Raw genomic sequence first — 17,317 nt, forward strand, 5'->3', positions numbered from 1 at the left:
TGTTTAATCTCTCCTCATACGTCAACCCCTTAATTTCCGGAATCAATCTGGTGAACCTCCTCTGAACTATGTCCAATGCCACCACATCCTTCCTCAAATAAGGAGACCAAAACTGGACATAATACTCCAGATGTTGTCTCACCAACACTGCACAATTACATCAACACTTCTTTCCCTGGAGAATTACTCTGGGTCTCTGGATTATTCGTCCAGTGACAGTACCACTATGCCACCACCATGATGCCTAAGCCACCATGATGCAACCAATAATCATCGAATTCCTACAGTGCACAAGGTGGCCATTCGGCCCAGTGAGTCTGCACTGACCACAACCCCACCCAGGCCTTATTCCCGTAACCCCACATATTTACCCTAGCTAATCCCCCTGACACTAGGATCAATTTACCATGGCCAATCAACCACACTGGACTGCGGGAGGGAACTGGAGCACCCGGAGGAAACCCACGCAGGCATAGGGAGACTATGTAAACTCTACACAGTGACCCGAGGCTGGAATTGAACCCTGGTTCTTGGCGCTGTGAGGCAGCAGTGCTAACCACCATGCCACTCTAATATTCTGACTGCCAAATCTCTTTACAGCACATCAAATTAGCTACTCCACATTACCAATAATGCTGTTGTTCAGTGGATTGGAAAGAAGACAGAATGCTTCACCGCCCTTCATGACCTATAAAAATTGGATTCATTTTTGTGCCTTCGCATCACTGACACACAGCAGCAAGAACAGATAGTTTCACAGCTCTCCCACTTATCCAGCTGGCTGTCATCATTTTCAACAACCAATTATAAGGTCATTTAGCTTCAACAGCACTGGAAGCTCACAAAGCTTTTCATCAAGTTATGTATTTAGGGGCCTCTTAAAGCAATATAATATCACAACTATGCAGCTATGCTCCATTCCTTGTAGGATACTTTACCTGGATCACATTAATTAAATCTGAAGACACACAGAGATACTTCTTTAAAAGTGTCCCAGAACGTAACAATTGCTGCCCATAGTGCAATAAAATTGATGAGGGTTTCTAAATTATTTGCTATATCATAGTTTAGAGCTCAATAAATTGAGACAAGTTTATTATGCTTTCTTCACACTATCTGTGATTCTGAATTCCAACACAGGGTGTGGGGGAAAGACATGTTTGCTAATCATTTTGAAGAGCAGTATGTCAAAGGAAATTGATGCATCTCAAATGTTAGATCCGAACCTGGGTAAGCACGCAAAATTTGTGCTCTATGCCTCTTTTTCGGTGCAGATGGGCAGCAGGGTAGCCAGGTAAACATTTCCAAGAACTGGTGTAAAGGATTGAGTACATTTCATTTTCATCGCTAATGATCCTTGAGAAGGTAAATGTTCTATTCAACTTCCACAGACTATCCAGAGCTGTTGGGATTGGGAATTCTAGGATTTCGACCCAGTAAGAGTGAAGAAATGACCATTATAGGTCCAAGTCAGAAAGTTACGCGATTTGGAGGAGAACTTGTATGTGGTGGCATTTCCATTGTGCTTGTGGGGTAGGGCTCACTGATGTGGAAGGTGCTGTCTAAAGAAGCCTTGGTGAGTTGCCGCAGTGAATCTTGCAGCTCAGGCTTGTCCACTGTGTGCTCTGAGGGTCAAATACAGCCTGCAAAGCTCCACTATGCACCCCCTGAACCAGTTTTCAGGATGCTGTTCACACAAGTAAATTTGAATGGAAAAATCCTCATGGAGCAGCTCCTCCAATCACAGGCCCCTTCTCTCCTCTGTTAACTGTTCATAGGATCATATCCACAGCAATGTGGGAAAAAAATTGGTAATTGGAGGAGCAGTGAACAGCAGAGCCATTGAGTTTCGGGTCTTGGGAGCTGAGGACCAGGGAGCCAGACAGTGGAGGCGCAGGACCCAGGGAACAGAGGGCTGGGGAGACCAGGAGTGGTGCCCAGTGAAGAGAAATGCCAGGGCCCAGACAGCAAAGATGCCAGGAGCATAGTACAGGGTATGCAGCGAGGGGTCCAGTCAGGGTGTAGTGCATGAGACATTAGGATTGGGTCCATTGCCATATACTTTCCACTCAGATGCCAAAGGAGAGAAGGTGGTGACAGTATAGGGGTTGATGTGGGGGGAGGTGAGGATGTGTAAAGGGGGATGAAAGTGTGAGGTGCTGGAGGTGGGGGCAGAATGTATCCATACATCTGACTCAGTCACCACCATGCCCTCTCATCTACTGAGTGAGAATAAGTGACAACCCGGAGACTGAGAGCCACAAAAACACACACACACCCTATTACTCTAATATTCATCTTTATTACTCATTGTTTATTTGCTCAGCTAGTTGCCATATTTCATAGAATATACAGTACAGACGCAGGTCCTTCGGCCCAAACTGATTTATGCCAACCAAAATGTCCATCTAAACTAACCTCATTTGCCCCCATATCCCTCTAAACCTTTCCAATACATGCATCTGTCCAAATGCCTTTTAAAATGTTGTGGATGTTCCCTGCCTCAATCACTTCCTCCAGCAGCTCATTCCACATATGTACCACCCTGTGCAAAAAAAAGTTGCTCCTCAGGTTCCCATTAATACCTTCCCCTCTTAACTTAAACCAATACTCACTAGTTCTTAATTCACCGACCCTGGGAAAAAGACTGACTGCATTCACACTTTCCATGCCTCTCATGATCGTATACACCTCTTTAAGATCACCCCTCAGTCTCCAATGGTCCAAAGAAAAAGTCCTGGTCTGTCCAATCTCTCCCTATAACTCAGCCCTTAAGTCCTGGCAATATTCTTGTGAATATCTTGTGTACTCTCTGCAGTTTAATAACGTCTCTTGCATAGCAAGGTGACCAAAACTGAACGCAATATTTTAGTATTAAATTCACCTGTAATGTGCCAAATTTAATCTTTTGAAATGTGACCTCTCTCCCATCACACCACTCCCCGCCCCCCCACCCCCATGCAAAAAGGTGCACAAGCTCATTGTAAATGCTACACACTGCTGCCACTATCTGTTGGTGGTAGAGGGAGTCACTGTTTAATGTAATAATGGATGGGGTGCCAATCAAGTGGGCTGCTTTATTCTGGATTGTGTTGAACTTCTTGAGTGTTATTGGTGTTGCGCCCATCTTGGCCAGTGGGGATTATTCCACTGCACTCCTAACTTGTGCTTTGTAGATGGTGGATAGGGGGTGGGGGTGTGTGTGTATGTGTGTTGCGGTGGGGAGGGGGGAGGCAGAGTCAGAAGGCAAGTTACTCACCACACAATTTTCAGCCTCTTACCTGCAGTAAGTTCAGTTTAAGCTCTAGTTTATGATGATGATGCCGGAGCCATTGATGAGAAATTCAGCGATGGCATTTACTGCAGAGGAAGACGACTAGTTTCTCTTTTGCTGGAGATGGTCACTGTCTGGCTGGACAGGGAAGATAATCAGCTGAAAATTGTTGAGCCTAAACAGTACCCTGGAAGAGTTTCTGCAGCAATGTCATGGGACTGCGTCAATTGGCTCCAACACGCTGAACCGGTTTCCATTGTGCTGGGCATGACCTCTGCAAGTGGGGAAATTCCCACCAACTTGAATTCTTGAGACTCCGAAAGCTTGTGCTGCCAAATAAACCTGTTGGACTTTAACCTGATGTTGAGAGACTACTTACTTTAGTATTACAGCCAGGATGTCAGTGCCCAAAACCTTTACACTATCCAGTGCATTCAGCACTTTCTGGATATCACATGGAGTGGTTTGAATTGGCTGAAGACTGGAATCTCTGAATCTGGGAACCTATGATGGAGTCCAAGTTGGATCATTCACCAACTACTCCTGGCTGAAGGTGGTTGCAAATAGTTCAACCTATGCTTTTGCAAATTGACAGGAAATTCTGAACCATCATATCAAATTATGTTTCTTTTACTGCACTACATTTCAATGACTGTGGTACAGAATAACACTGTGACCTACATCCAAGCCTAACAGCTATCTGGCACCAATTTTATGTTCTGACTAGCTGTATTGAGGGGCTTACAGTTGGTTTGTTGATCTGCTGGATCAGCACCTAATTTGCCAAATTGACAATGGAGATCTGACCTTCCGCCCATGTTAATGATTTCCTGATGCCCAGGTCACATTGAAACAGCAGAATTTGATGCCTTAATTAGTAACTGACTCAAGTCCCTGACAATCTCACATTCCCCATTTACCCAAATATGCTCCAGCACAGCTACCAATTCTCTGCAAAAAACCGTATAGAGGTTCAATAACAAATTTTAGCTCATGTGGTTTGTAATTTACTTGTCTGCTTTGTTAATCCGAATGAACATCCTGCGAATACCCCAAGTGCTGACACAAACCATTCTATGCACCACAGCTCGGGAAGTACTCCATTATCCAATATTCAATAGAATAGCTAATTTGAATTAAAACAATAAAAGTTTATTTATTAGCCACAATTAAGCTTACAGTAACAGTGCAATGAAATAACTGAAAATCCCCAAGTTGCCATACACCGGCCCCTGTTTGGGTAGAGGGAGAACTTAGCATGGCCAATGCATCTAACCAGCACGTCTTTCAGACTGTGGGAGGAAACTGGAACTTCCAGAGGAAACCCATGCAGACACAGCGGGGAATATGCAGACTCTGCACAGACAGTGACTCAAGCTGCAAATCGAACCCAGGTCCCTGGTGCTATGAGGCAGCAACGCACACCACTGTGCCACCTCTTCCTTTTTTATAAAAATATATTTGCTGTGACAACACAGAGGATAATTCTACAGTTTTGCGCCAATAGGGATAACTGTAGGTGGAAACAAGACCATAATTTTCCCATCCCACTTGCCACAGGAATTGGAGTGGGCGAGGGGTGGACAATGGGAAGGTCCATTAACCTCAGGCAGGATTTTACAGTTTCGGGAGGAGCAAGCATGTAAAATCCCACCCAAAGAATCAAAGGCTGCACACTCGACTTTTAAAGGCACTCGCATTGACCATCACTGCTAGCTGGAATAGTTCCTAACTTTTTAGATAACAAACTTAATTTTACAACATCAAACCATCTGCTCTCATTTTTATTAGTTTCAGAAGTTCTAGGCTAGACAGCAATGGTGTGCCCATTGCAAGATGAGATGCAGGTACTCACCTACAATTCCATCAACTGTATGAAAATAAAGTTAACACACAGCCAGAATTTAAAGGTGCAATTTTCAAGATTATTTTCAAAGCAGACAGACCTGCAGGTTCTTCCTAAGTACTGCTGCAACATTTTAGAAATATATTCATCCCAAAAAGAACACCTTCATTGTAACACAAGGATGAAAGCAAAAATATCATGTGTGACACAAGCTGGATTTACACACATGGGTTAGGGTTACTGCTTTGGCCACAATTGACCAAGCAGGCACAAAGTGTGCTCAAAATTGCATTACTTTTCTGAACTGAATTTGTTTTTACTCAAAGGCATCAGCAGCAAACTTAAAATCTTCCATGACCAGCACAATCAGTGTTTTAGAATGCAATTGGTTCTTTTTTCATATCTTGAAAATATTCTTATATTTAACAGTCATAATCTGTTGCAAGTGACTGTGGGAGAACATCCAAACTCTGCAGTGTCTGTGTGGGTTTCCGTCCACAGTCCAAAAGACATGCTGGTTAGGTGCATTGGCTATGCTAAATGCTCCCTCATTGTACTCAAACGTGAGCCAGAATGTAGGGACTAAGGGATTTTCACAGTATCTTTCATTGAAGTGTTAATGCAAGCCTACCTGTGACACTTACAAAACTTTAAACGTTTATTTTATTAATGCAGTTGACAATGGATTTCTCACAAATAAGCATTTTAAATGTGTGTGTAGTCATCAACTATGATTCCAAATAACCAAATTTATTTTTTGTTTATATATCCAACTCAATCCAATCAAAGTCCAATTCAGAGTCTCAGCAAGTGAGACATTCCCAATCCAAGCTGCCAATACAGGGCTTTCACCTCCTGTCTTGGGCTTGATCTACATGATTCAAACTGATTGGAGTAGGCATTGCACCTCCAAGGCTTGATCGTATTTGCATCTTAGCCAAAAGGCCGAGATGCCGCTTTTAAAAATTGCGGCAAATGAAGCTAAAATGTAACCTAATGACTTCAACCAAATACAGCAGCTTAGCCGAAAGGCAATATAGAACCATTTACTAATTTCACTGCTGTTGTCAAAGCTTTAGTAAATTATGCTTCGATTCAAACACCTTTTGGGTGCACTTGCTCCCAAAAAAAAAATAATTGTGCCCATTTGGCACAATTAGCTATACTCATCAACTGCATCTAAGTGGATGGCTGATTTATAGCAATTTATAAACAAACTCAAAAGATTACAGAAACTTGAATTGCACTGGAAATAATTTGCATTTGAAATTTCTTGATCTTTCATGACGTTTTCATTGATTTTGTTCATATTGTGTTAAAAAATTCCAATACAACCTAATAGAAACCCAAGGCAGCAATAATCCACAACATGTTGGATGAAGCCTTGAGAAAGCTTCATAAACTATAAGGCATTCTGCTATCCTGAGACATTGCTGAATGAAATAAATGCAGACTTAACCATTCCTGAGTGTTTTCTGCCAATGGTAACAAAATGGTGGATGAATTCCATTATTTGATAAGCTATGATTTCTAGATTTATATCATAGAATGCAATATTATACATTTTTATTATGCACCAGTATAACATCCTCTGCACATCAAGTCACTGCACTGTGCAACCAGTTTTTGTATCCATGTAAATGGCATCACGATTCAGGCTGGCCAGCACACTGTTGGGCAAGGATGGTAGGGAGTCTGAACTGAAAGTTTTCCATTGATGTCAAGCAAACCACTAATCCATCAGTCAAACACACTTGGAATATACAATTTCTTTCCCCAACTAGAACAGAATAGACAAGAACCTGAGGTATACGATCAATGTTCCATCCTGAGCACTGACTGGAGTTTATCTGTAATTGTTTCTTTTCAGTCCAAGATGGGAGATAAATTCTGAACCATGAGTCTTCTGAATGTGCTCTTAACATTTGGTGTGCTGCTAAACAATTCACTGAACATCGAGTGTTTTCATATTTAGCAACACACAGCATGAGAAAACAATGCAATATTACAAGTTATTCCAGAATGAGCAAAATGTTTGCCAACTATTCCTCACTTGCAGAGAACAGTTTCCCCATTAAACAAGTAGCTTTCAAATGTTGCACACTCAAAGTTTAGGCACAAGTGGAATGCACTTGCAACAGATTTCAGAAACTCCTTCAGCTATGTCTTAAGTGCAAGTCCATAACTTATCAGTAGCATAATTCAAAATCCAGGTTCAGGATCAATTTTTGAGTTCTCAAATGAGTGATTCTTCAGTTACAAGCTGGTTCCTTGCTTTGAAGGCTTGTTCCTCTCTGTGTTGTTTTAATGTCATCATTGTTCACAACTAAGGACGTTCTAAGTATGAAGGCCAATGAATGGGGCAGTTTCTTAGTTTTATTTTATGTTTGCAAAGAACTTGAAATAGCCCAACATCTCAAATACATTAAGATTGGAGACCAGTAAGGGTCAGGAAATAACAGAACCATTAATCCACTAAATAAGAAGGATGGATTTTACCTATGCTTTTCAGTTCACCAATGCAGCAAATGTCAGCACTTATGTTTTGTAATAGTTTGCCAAAATGCGCCAACTCCCACAAAGTATGAAGACTTTCCTCCTTCCCGAAAAAACACATCTGCATTACTTGTAGAAAAATCTACTTTTGTCATTGTAATGTACATAAAGATAACGAAGGAACATTCAGATGCACTGTTTAGTACTTTAATAAACATGTTTTGTCTAAGCAAAAGTCCTACTTATATATGGTAAGTTTACAGCATACATGGCAATTCCAACCACTGCAATTTAAAAAAAACTTTGAAACTTGTATGACAAATAGCCGAAGCCTGATATTTTTCCTTAGCAGAGATGGATGTTGTTTTGAGGCAATTGTTGCAAAGATTGATTTTCTGATTTACTTCAGAAGTGAGAAATTATATTGCCCCAGCAACATGAAGGTAATTGTTAAACGTGACCTGGGCCTGCTTTGCAGAAGTGAACATATTATTAGCACAAAGCACTCTTCCGAATTAATGATTCGACTCCTGTTTCTGGCCAAAACGCAAATGATATTTCTACAGGCTTCACGAGGCTTATATATACACACATTGTGACTGAATGATTTCCCATTCACACAACACTTTTCACTGTATAAAAATGTACAGCGGTTTTATTGACATATACATTCCATATGTTTACAGCTGCAAGATAGGAGGCACACCCAGTATTGCACTTCATTAAAATTTCAGGCTCAAACATAACCCTTAGAAGTTTAAATGAAAATTGCAGTGTAACGTAGCAACTTTGTAATACACCTAACACTGATACCATATATACATTATGATATTCATAGACAACAAGCCCTAACACATCCTCAACAGTCTATCAAATGAACAAGAATATACTCTCAACCCGTGACGTGGTTACAATTTCCAAGAATACTGTACAGGGTTACCCAAAAGTCGTACTCTGTGTACTTGTAGCAATTCTTCAATTGTGTAATTTGGAAGCTGTCCTTGTCCATACAGCCCAATTCGCTTTCAGAAAAAGCATCTTCTGTCAAGGTACCGTGCCGGTGTGTGATGCCTTACAGCCGAGGATTACAACGGCAGCATGCAAACACTTCACAAGTTTAAAGCCTTTTGAAAAACTCGAGTCATTTACAGCAATAAGTATGTGCACAATAAATAAAGTTATTTTCTGTGCACAGCGTTGTTCTTTCATTCAAATGATAGTGCTTCAATCCAATTTGCTGACTTCAGTGCAGCAACTGAAGAGGTTAAAAGGCTGGAAAATCCGAAGGAGCTTCTCTGCTGCATGTTTAGAATGTATGAGCATTTCTGCAAACACCACAACCCAGAGCAAACTCCTCACCAGTGGTTGGGTGGACAACATGAAGAGGACATTCTGCTCCCTCAAGCTGTTTTCCTTTAGGACCTGGATAAAAATGGACAAAATGCAGTGGATGTCAAAATTGAAGATTGATGATTAAAACACCAGATTTAACATTTCAAATGTTCTTGGACCAGATGGATAATGCCACCTCACTGCGATCTTTTTAAACTTTCCTTTTCACCACTATTTACTCTTCCATTTTTCCTTTTATTCATGCTTATGGACATTGTTTCTCTGGCATTTGTTCTCTTGTTTTTCCTAAGCTGTTGTCATGTCCTTTCAGTGCTTCTGTATCTCTGCATTCTGTGCTGATATTAAGACTTGTTGCTCTACTTACATAAATTGCTTTGTAGAATCCCTACAGTGCAGAAGCAAAAGAGGTCATTCGACTCATCGAATCTGCATCAAATCTCACCCAGGCCCTCTGCCCCACCGCATCCCCATAACCACATGTATTTACTATGGCTAATCCATCTAAGCTACACATCTTTGGACACGAAGGGACAAATTAGCATGGCCAATCCACCTATCTTGTGCATCTTTGGCCTGGTTCTTTTGTAATTTTCAGATCTTTGATGTTAAAAAAGTCCCTTCCTTTCCTTTTACAATCTACAGGCTTCTAAAGCCCAATCTTAGACATCACTTAATTAATCTTTTCTCCCACTCTGTCTCAAGCTTCATGTCAGTTCTTTACTCAATTAAAAAAAATCAAAATTTTTAATTTTCAGTACTTTCTGTAATAGTGCTTCAAATGTGTGATCACATGATCAAAGAAAGAATAACAATCAGACAAATAATAATGGCACCTTTTGTTTTTAGGAAGTATGAGACTTTTAAGCTCAAATATTAAGAAATGCTATTATATACAAACACACACATGCGCTAGAGGAAAACTCCTCTCAAATCCACTTTTAATTTTCCCACTAAATGATTAGTATGGCTTGAAAGGCATCTGTCCTTTATCTTTTTCTCAGTTCAACACAGTTAAATAGTGCTGACAACCATTATTACCGAGTTTGTCTCTGTCCTTACATTTCCAACAAAACTACACCTGTGTGCGCGTGCGCACGGTGTGGTAGGCTAAGATGCACCAACAATAAATACATCCTTTCTTAAAACTTCACGGAACAAAACAGGGAAGAGTGAGAGAGAGAGAGAGAGAGAGAGAGAGAAAGACAGTGTAGAGCTTAAAAGTAGTTACTCAACTTGGCGACTAGTGGGAGGTAATGTTCCACAAGGAGTGCTGCTGCAATCTCTAAACATTGGTATGAACAATATAGAACTCACATACACCTTCGAAGTTTGGAAAACACGTCTTTATATGGGGTTCAGGAACAGACCTGGGGCTTAAGATACACTCATAACCAAAAGTGATGTTAATCAATAAGCCCACAAAAACAAAAGCACTGGGGTTCACTTCTCAAAAGGGCAGAACTAAAAATTAAAGCCCCATGTTAAACCTGTGTAGAACGTTGGTCAGACACACTTCCAATACTGTGTACAGTTCTGGTTGCCATATTAGGAGAAGCTACTTTACTCAGAATTTTAGAATGTGGAACTTGCTACCACAAAGAGCAGTTGAGGTGAATAGCGTGGCTTCAGTTAAGAAGCTATAAAAGCACACAACAGTGAAAGGAATGGAGATAAATTATATGAAGAGAATCAAGAGAAAAAAAACTTGTGTCAAGGATAAGCATGGGCCACTTGTGGCAAGTGGCCTGTTTTCTGTGCTGTAAAATACTTTGTAGCACAGCATAGGGCAGTTTTTAAGACCTGACACAGAAGTCCAAAATCAGTCTCATTTTCTTGTATAAAACAAAAACCCAAAGGAATGAAATTACCTTGCATCATCTTTGAGCCTATTATGTTGAGGAGCAAGCAGGCACTCTAAACAGAGGACAGCAAATAAATTACCTGCAGGACAATGGGGCAGTTCTTCTTTAGGAATACTCGTCATTCTCTGGAAGTCATCATGGCAAGCATTACAGAAGTGCGTTGTTCCAAAGCAAAAAAACACAGCCACAGAGCAGCAATACCGACACTTATACTCCAGGAAGTCTGTACCGTGTTTGGGGCACATCTGTTGAGACACATCAATACACCACTTTAGGATACCATTAACACATTGCATTACTACAAGATTGAAAATTGTAACCTCAATTTATTAATTTGTTTGGTTCTAGCCACAGGATATGTATTGCTGCTTTTGAAAATTAAAGATCTGGGGTGGGATTCTCCAGTCGCACTCACCCCAAAACCAGAGAATCCCGCCCAAGATCAATGGACCTTTGCGTGGTCTGTCCCAGCCTGCTATGATTCCCATGGCAGGAGGGATGGGACAATTCCTCCCCTTATGTCTCCCTGGTTTTATAAGAGGAGGTGGTTTCTTTCCAGACGTCTGCCAATGGCACACTTAATCCAACCTCTTAGGCTGAAATGGCGCCTACCCTGAGCTCATCACAAGCGGCACTGTAGTCCAGAGGAACTTGTATCATTTCATGGCTTCTCTTGTCCATCAACCACCCATCACACAAACCAATCAAGCAGAACTTTAATCATCCTTAATACGAACTCATCGAGTGATGGCCTACAATGCAGTTCTTCCAATTAATTTCTAACAAAATAAACAAACTAAATGATTTCACCATCAGAAAATCCCCAGAATGAGTAAACAAACAATACCTGTGCTCTAGAGACATCTGAGCAAGCACCACAGATTAATTCCCGTGGGTCATAGTCATCACCCTGTCCTGCTTCAGCGTCACATCGTGCTTCACCACCAAAATAAGCCTACATGAGACAGACAAATTATGTTTGCAGCTAGTTCCTTTAAATTGGAAAAAGTAAAAGCCTTCCAACTCCAGTTTACAACTAAGATTAGGGATACTGTCACTTAAGTAGGCAAATAGCAAAAGCCTGCAACTGACTTACTCCATTTCTCAAATGCATAGAATGTGCATGCACCCTCTCTGAGCAAAATCTTAAAAGCATTCTAATTGCTTTATCGAGCCTTCAAGCTGATCGTGTAACTTTTGCTCAAGAATGCCACAAAACCACAGGCTCTGCAGAACACTGCACGGCAGATGTGGCCAGACTTGTTCAAATTGCACCAAATATTTTGATTATACAGTTAGCTGCATTGATACACTTGCTTAAATATTGACACAACCAAATGTGAAGCTAGGGAATCACTCCTCCCCACAAAGTAGTTGAACTGGTGAAGATACGACAGAACTCTGCAGACCATATAAAACTAAAATTAAAAAAAGAATTCCAGTAAGACCAATTACTAATAAGTAACAAAGAAAATTATTCTGGTGTTTAGTTGTTGTTGATCTCTATGCATCATATGTTCAACCTCTAAGTATGAGTTTTTTAAAAATGAAAGCAATCTGCAATGAGGTTAAGATCTTAAATTACTACCTTCAGAAGTACTTAACATTACCGCACACAAACTGACAAGTTCCTTTCTGGGTTTATCTTTGTTAAATTAGAATACAAGCCTCCTGGTTTGTCTGCATTTACCGAATATGGGCTTTCTTTCCTTTGCATCGACGCTGCTCCGATATCTCCCAGTATGTTAATATAAGATTGTTACATGTTAATAACATTCATAGGGGAAGTCCAAGGCAGAACTATTTCTTGAAAAAGGAGATATCAGGCACACCTTTCATTCCAAGTAAAAATGTAAAAGACAGGCCTCAAAATTCATCAGTTAAACAGGACTTCTTCAAATGCAAACTTACCTTTTTACACTTGTAGCAAACGTAATAAGCATATCTATTCATTGCAAATCCAGCAGGATCATTGTAAAACCGAACACCAGGAGTAGTGATGGCATCACTTTTGTGTAAGCCTTCATATTCTAGCCTCATTAAAGCCTTCTTCCTTACATCTTCATAGAGGTCTTTGATAGGATCAAGTAAATCTTTTAATACTAGATGATTTATTTTGTTCTGGAATTAGACAAAAAAACTGAAGTTTTTCTCAAATTCGTCACCTGTTGAAAACCAGTGCCATAAAGGCTAATCCAGAGTGCAACGAAAATCAGTCTGAAGGATTCTCACCTTACATATTGGACAGGCCATAAATCCAAACGTTATCCGTGGGCCAAGCCACTGATTTTCAAGAACTCGTCTACAACAATGTAGATGGAAAACATGACTGCATTCCAACTTAAAAAAAGAGCAAAACGCATGAATTAATCACACGTTGGAGCTGCCAAGACCTCAGAACTTCAAAATATACAACAGATTTCTTCTAGTAAAATTCCACAAAATTATTGCAATCATGTAGAGATTGGTGAATGACACCAGTACATTGAAACCTCAAGTTGTGGGCTTGTATACTCTTAACAGTCAACTAAAAGAGTTGGATTATGTTCTAGGATTTGACACAGTAGCAGCGACATCACAGTAGCTTTGGAAATAGTTGTTTGGCTTAGAAAAGGTGCAGACTTCAATGTACTGTAATTAGGAACCAAAAATATGTAGGTTAGGAGGATTGGCCAGGCTAAATTGCTCCTTAGTGTCCAAAGATGTGTAGGTTAGCTGGATTAGCCACAGTAAATGCACGGGATTATGTGATAGGGTGTGGTGTCTGGGTGAGCAGTGGAAATGTGGTCTGGGTAAGATGCTCTTTCGGATAGTCAGTGCAGACTCGACGGGCTGAACTGCCTCCTTCTGCATTATACGGATACTATGGTTCTATTTACATGGCTTGTACTTACGTAGCATTTTAACGTAATAAAATCTCCCGAAGGCACTATCACAGAAGGATTCTCAGATAAAATCTGAGACCATGTGATAATATTCAGACAGGGTGACCTAAAGCTTGGTTAAAGATGCGAGCTTCAAAGGGTGATAAAAAGGAAGAAAGATGGGGAAGCAGACAGATTTAGTGTGGGAATCCAGAACTTGTGGCATAGACAGTGGAAGGCATTCACTGTTGAAAATTGGGGATGGGCAAAAAGCCAGGACTGGAGTAATGCAGATACCTCTGAACGGCGTAAGAAATTCAAAATGGAAGGCTTGAACAAAGAAAAATACTCCTAAAAATCAAAGAGTTGCCAAACTGTCAGTAGGTTTAGAAGAGCACAAGATTGGATAAATGGGGTTGTTGGAGGAATTAGGATACAGTGAGGAGGGGTTGGAAGAATTAGGATATAGGTTGGGGAGCGAGGGGGCGGGGGGGGCGGGGAGAAGAGTTAGAAAACAGGGAAAACAGTTTTCGATAAGCTTAAATATATAGTAAGAGTTTCCCACTGTACATTTTGAACAAGGCAATGTTAATTTCACAAAATTATCAATGAACTGCTACTATCTGTGGAAGAACAAAACATTTTCACAAGGGTTTCAAAGAAATCATGTGCGCAAAAGTCTCTAAACAAGTTTATTATTAAATGCTTAGAGATCGTAAATCTGAAATCAATTTCTATAAATGATATGACCTACCTGAACTGCAGGAGCTGCTGAAAGTGCCTCAGTAAAACATATCATACACATATCATCGGCATCTTGCTTAAGACATGTTATATTTTTGTCACAGCCATGTAAACAAGGTAAACAGTGCTCTTCGCCTTTCACCCCGCCACAGGGATGACCGCAGGAATGGGTTTTGCCACAAGCAGTTTTAGCGTATTCCTGGTTTCACAATGATTAAAAGGAAGACTCATTACCACTAGACAGACATTTCAGAAAAAAAGACGACATGAAACAAAAAGTACCTGATGTAGCCAATTATTCAAAGCGAGCAGTTCGAATCATCGGTGGTCAAAAACATTCTGTTCGAGACTCACCTGGCAGTCTGTGTCGGAGCACACGCTACCCACTGCCGACAACTCTGTTCCATTTCTTGATCCACAGAAGCGACATGCTTCGGAGCTGCTAGACGCAGGTTTGCCTTAAAATGAAGAGACCAGACTCAGTTTAAAAGGAATATTTACCAACCACATCACGTTTTTGGCAATACAATTGAGCCTTATTTTACATACTTCATTTACATTAACAGAAATGCACTGTCCCCACCTGTACGCTTCAAGTATATGAGGAAATTACACACTAGCTTCAACAATGGCTTTGATCACACAATACTCCTTCTACTATTGGTTTATCAGATTAAAATCCATAGAGTGATCAAATTCACAGAAGCATCATTACTGAGTTCACCAGTCAACTGTCCTTGAGCAGAAAACCTACTATAGACCATGGTTGCCTAAACAATGCAGATACTTTTCTGCCATATGTTTTAGATTTGGATGTAGGAACAGAGAGTGTTTTCTTCCTTGCTCTTCAGGTACAGTGCAATCTCCAGGAAGTGCTCATTTAATTTAATCTGACACTATATTACTTTGCATTAATAACACTCTCCCATTAGAACTGTGCACACCTGGACATCCCCAAAATACTTCCACGTTGAGCCTGCGTGAGCCAGGTCTCAGTAAGGTGGGGACATGCAATCTTGGAAAAGGGCTGATGTTGCCCTGCATACTGTTGCATTTTTCAGGAACTAATTAACAACATTAAATGAAGACTTCCTGTATTCAAAGCTCTGCCAGCTCACAGAGATAGAAATATGCATTCCCTTTAAATCTGAATACAGGCCTATGATATCACCGTACTCTCACTTATCTTTAGAAATAACTCCTCAGTTCTGACAAGAGGTGGCAGAAAAATACTCAAAATTATAATTACTGCAACGGATCAGACAAAATGGATATACTGGGAGTTGTGTGTGGAGATAGTGTTGCATTTCGACAAAATGATCTGCAAGCTAATATTCTACCTCAATCGTCAATCCCCACAAACACAAACATAGAAAAACGGCTTGATGAAAACGGACAAAGGCCGAGTGATCCAATTACTTCATGTCTCAAAAGGACAGATACGATAATGACTTTTAAAGGGGCATCTTGCCAAATACATGAATAGTCTGGGAATAGAGGGATATGGTCCCCGGAAGGATATGGGGTTTTAGTTCAGTCGGGCAGCACGGTCAGTGAAGCTGTGCTGTAATTTTCTTTGTTCTTTGACAGAAAACACATTTTCAATTGTAACAAAACTGAAAACAAGCTACTTTCCCCTTCACAAAACTGCTGTGAAAAACATGGGGTGCTTCTTCTGCCCCTTACACTGAACTTGGCTCACTTAGTCAAAACATAAGGCATATTTTTTTAAAACTGTTGATTTAACTTCAATTCAAATTTCTGGGTAAAAAGCCCAGAACTACAATGACACTCCTATCCTTGATTATTGCAAACAATTCCCAAAAAACTTTTATCTTGGTAAAATGGTCAGCTGTTCTATCTTTCCGAGGAAACATCAAAACCCTCATTCAAATTTATTTGCATTGCAGAATGTCTTCAGCAGTTGTGTTCAAGGTAATCATATCCAAGTGCTGCAAAAATCTGCAAAGTGTTTCAGTGAATTACTGTATTGAGTTTCTTGAGGCAGTGTGTGAAGAATTTAAATGAACTGCACCCCACATCCTTGATAATTATAATATGCATCTGCAGGATCTCTGGTCATCCAATACAAATGATTAGTTTGATAATCTGGAGGTATAGACAATGTTTATAAAGAGATGACTGTTGCACTTTGTGTGAACTTGGTAAAACACAAATGAAGTCTGGGCAAACAAGGTTTTCAACATTCGTATAGCAGCTGGCATCAGTTTCTCGAAAATTGTGATTTGTGTATGAAGGGAAAGGCGAGAGCGAGAATGAGACAATAAGAACCAACTATCTCATTTTCATATAAAGGATCAGTTATGGACCACTGTACCAACTTTGGACCTTCAGAGAAAGTGGGATGGACTGTTGGAGGCTTTGGGTCAAATTGTTTTTCAAGGACAATCAACTTCTCAATTTCAGGTATGCTCAAAAGGTGGTATAACTGACAACCACAACAACAGTCCTAAAACTAGCATTTGCATGGAAATTGTGGGCTGCTTTTGGAACTTAGGCAAGGCGGTCATTAATCTGCAAAGTGAAGAATGGCTCTTCAGAAGGCAAATTAACCTTCCGTTTGTTAGCGGATGACTGCATGAGAATAATACCTAGCATCAAATACTCATACTGGTATAATATTCACAATTACACTTTGGTCATTGAAGCAGCTACTTTTACCAGTATCAAGATTTGCAGCTGCAGAGTTAAATCAGTTACAGAGTCAGTGGACATTCAAATGATTTCATCAGGTTTGGAGCCAAGGTCAGTTGATGTACATGTGTATATGAACTAAGAGAACCACTTACTTAGGAATGTTAGGCAAGTCAGCCTATACAAAGAGATGCTTTGTACCTAACTACTGATGCCCAGATCT

The 17,317-nt window shown here is 40.3% G+C and overlaps 1 protein-coding gene across 11 annotated transcripts in view; it reads right to left on the bottom strand.

Annotated features, from left to right (window-relative positions):
- Window positions 1-7,809: 7,809 nt before the first annotated feature.
- mycbp2 (MYC binding protein 2) overlaps window positions 7,810-17,317 on the bottom strand; it is a 175,416-nt gene continuing 165,908 nt past the window's right edge. For all 11 annotated transcript variants that reach the window (XM_080198119.1, XM_080198120.1, XM_080198125.1 and 8 more), the window contains 7 exons: window positions 14,794-14,897; window positions 14,450-14,638; window positions 13,064-13,171; window positions 12,743-12,952; window positions 11,679-11,786; window positions 10,911-11,076; window positions 7,810-9,038 (listed from right to left, as the gene is read on the bottom strand). In XM_080198119.1, the coding sequence (XP_080054245.1) occupies window positions 8,923-9,038; window positions 10,911-11,076; window positions 11,679-11,786; window positions 12,743-12,952; window positions 13,064-13,171; window positions 14,450-14,638; window positions 14,794-14,897 (1,001 nt within the window). In that variant the 3' untranslated portion in view covers window positions 7,810-8,922. The remainder of the gene's footprint in view (window positions 9,039-10,910; window positions 11,077-11,678; window positions 11,787-12,742; window positions 12,953-13,063; window positions 13,172-14,449; window positions 14,639-14,793; window positions 14,898-17,317) is intronic.

Source organism: Carcharhinus amblyrhynchos, chromosome 10, assembly GCF_965287045.1.
Source record: "Carcharhinus amblyrhynchos chromosome 10, sCarAmb.v2.hapA, whole genome shotgun sequence".
Lineage (NCBI taxonomy): Eukaryota > Metazoa > Chordata > Chondrichthyes > Carcharhiniformes > Carcharhinidae > Carcharhinus > Carcharhinus amblyrhynchos.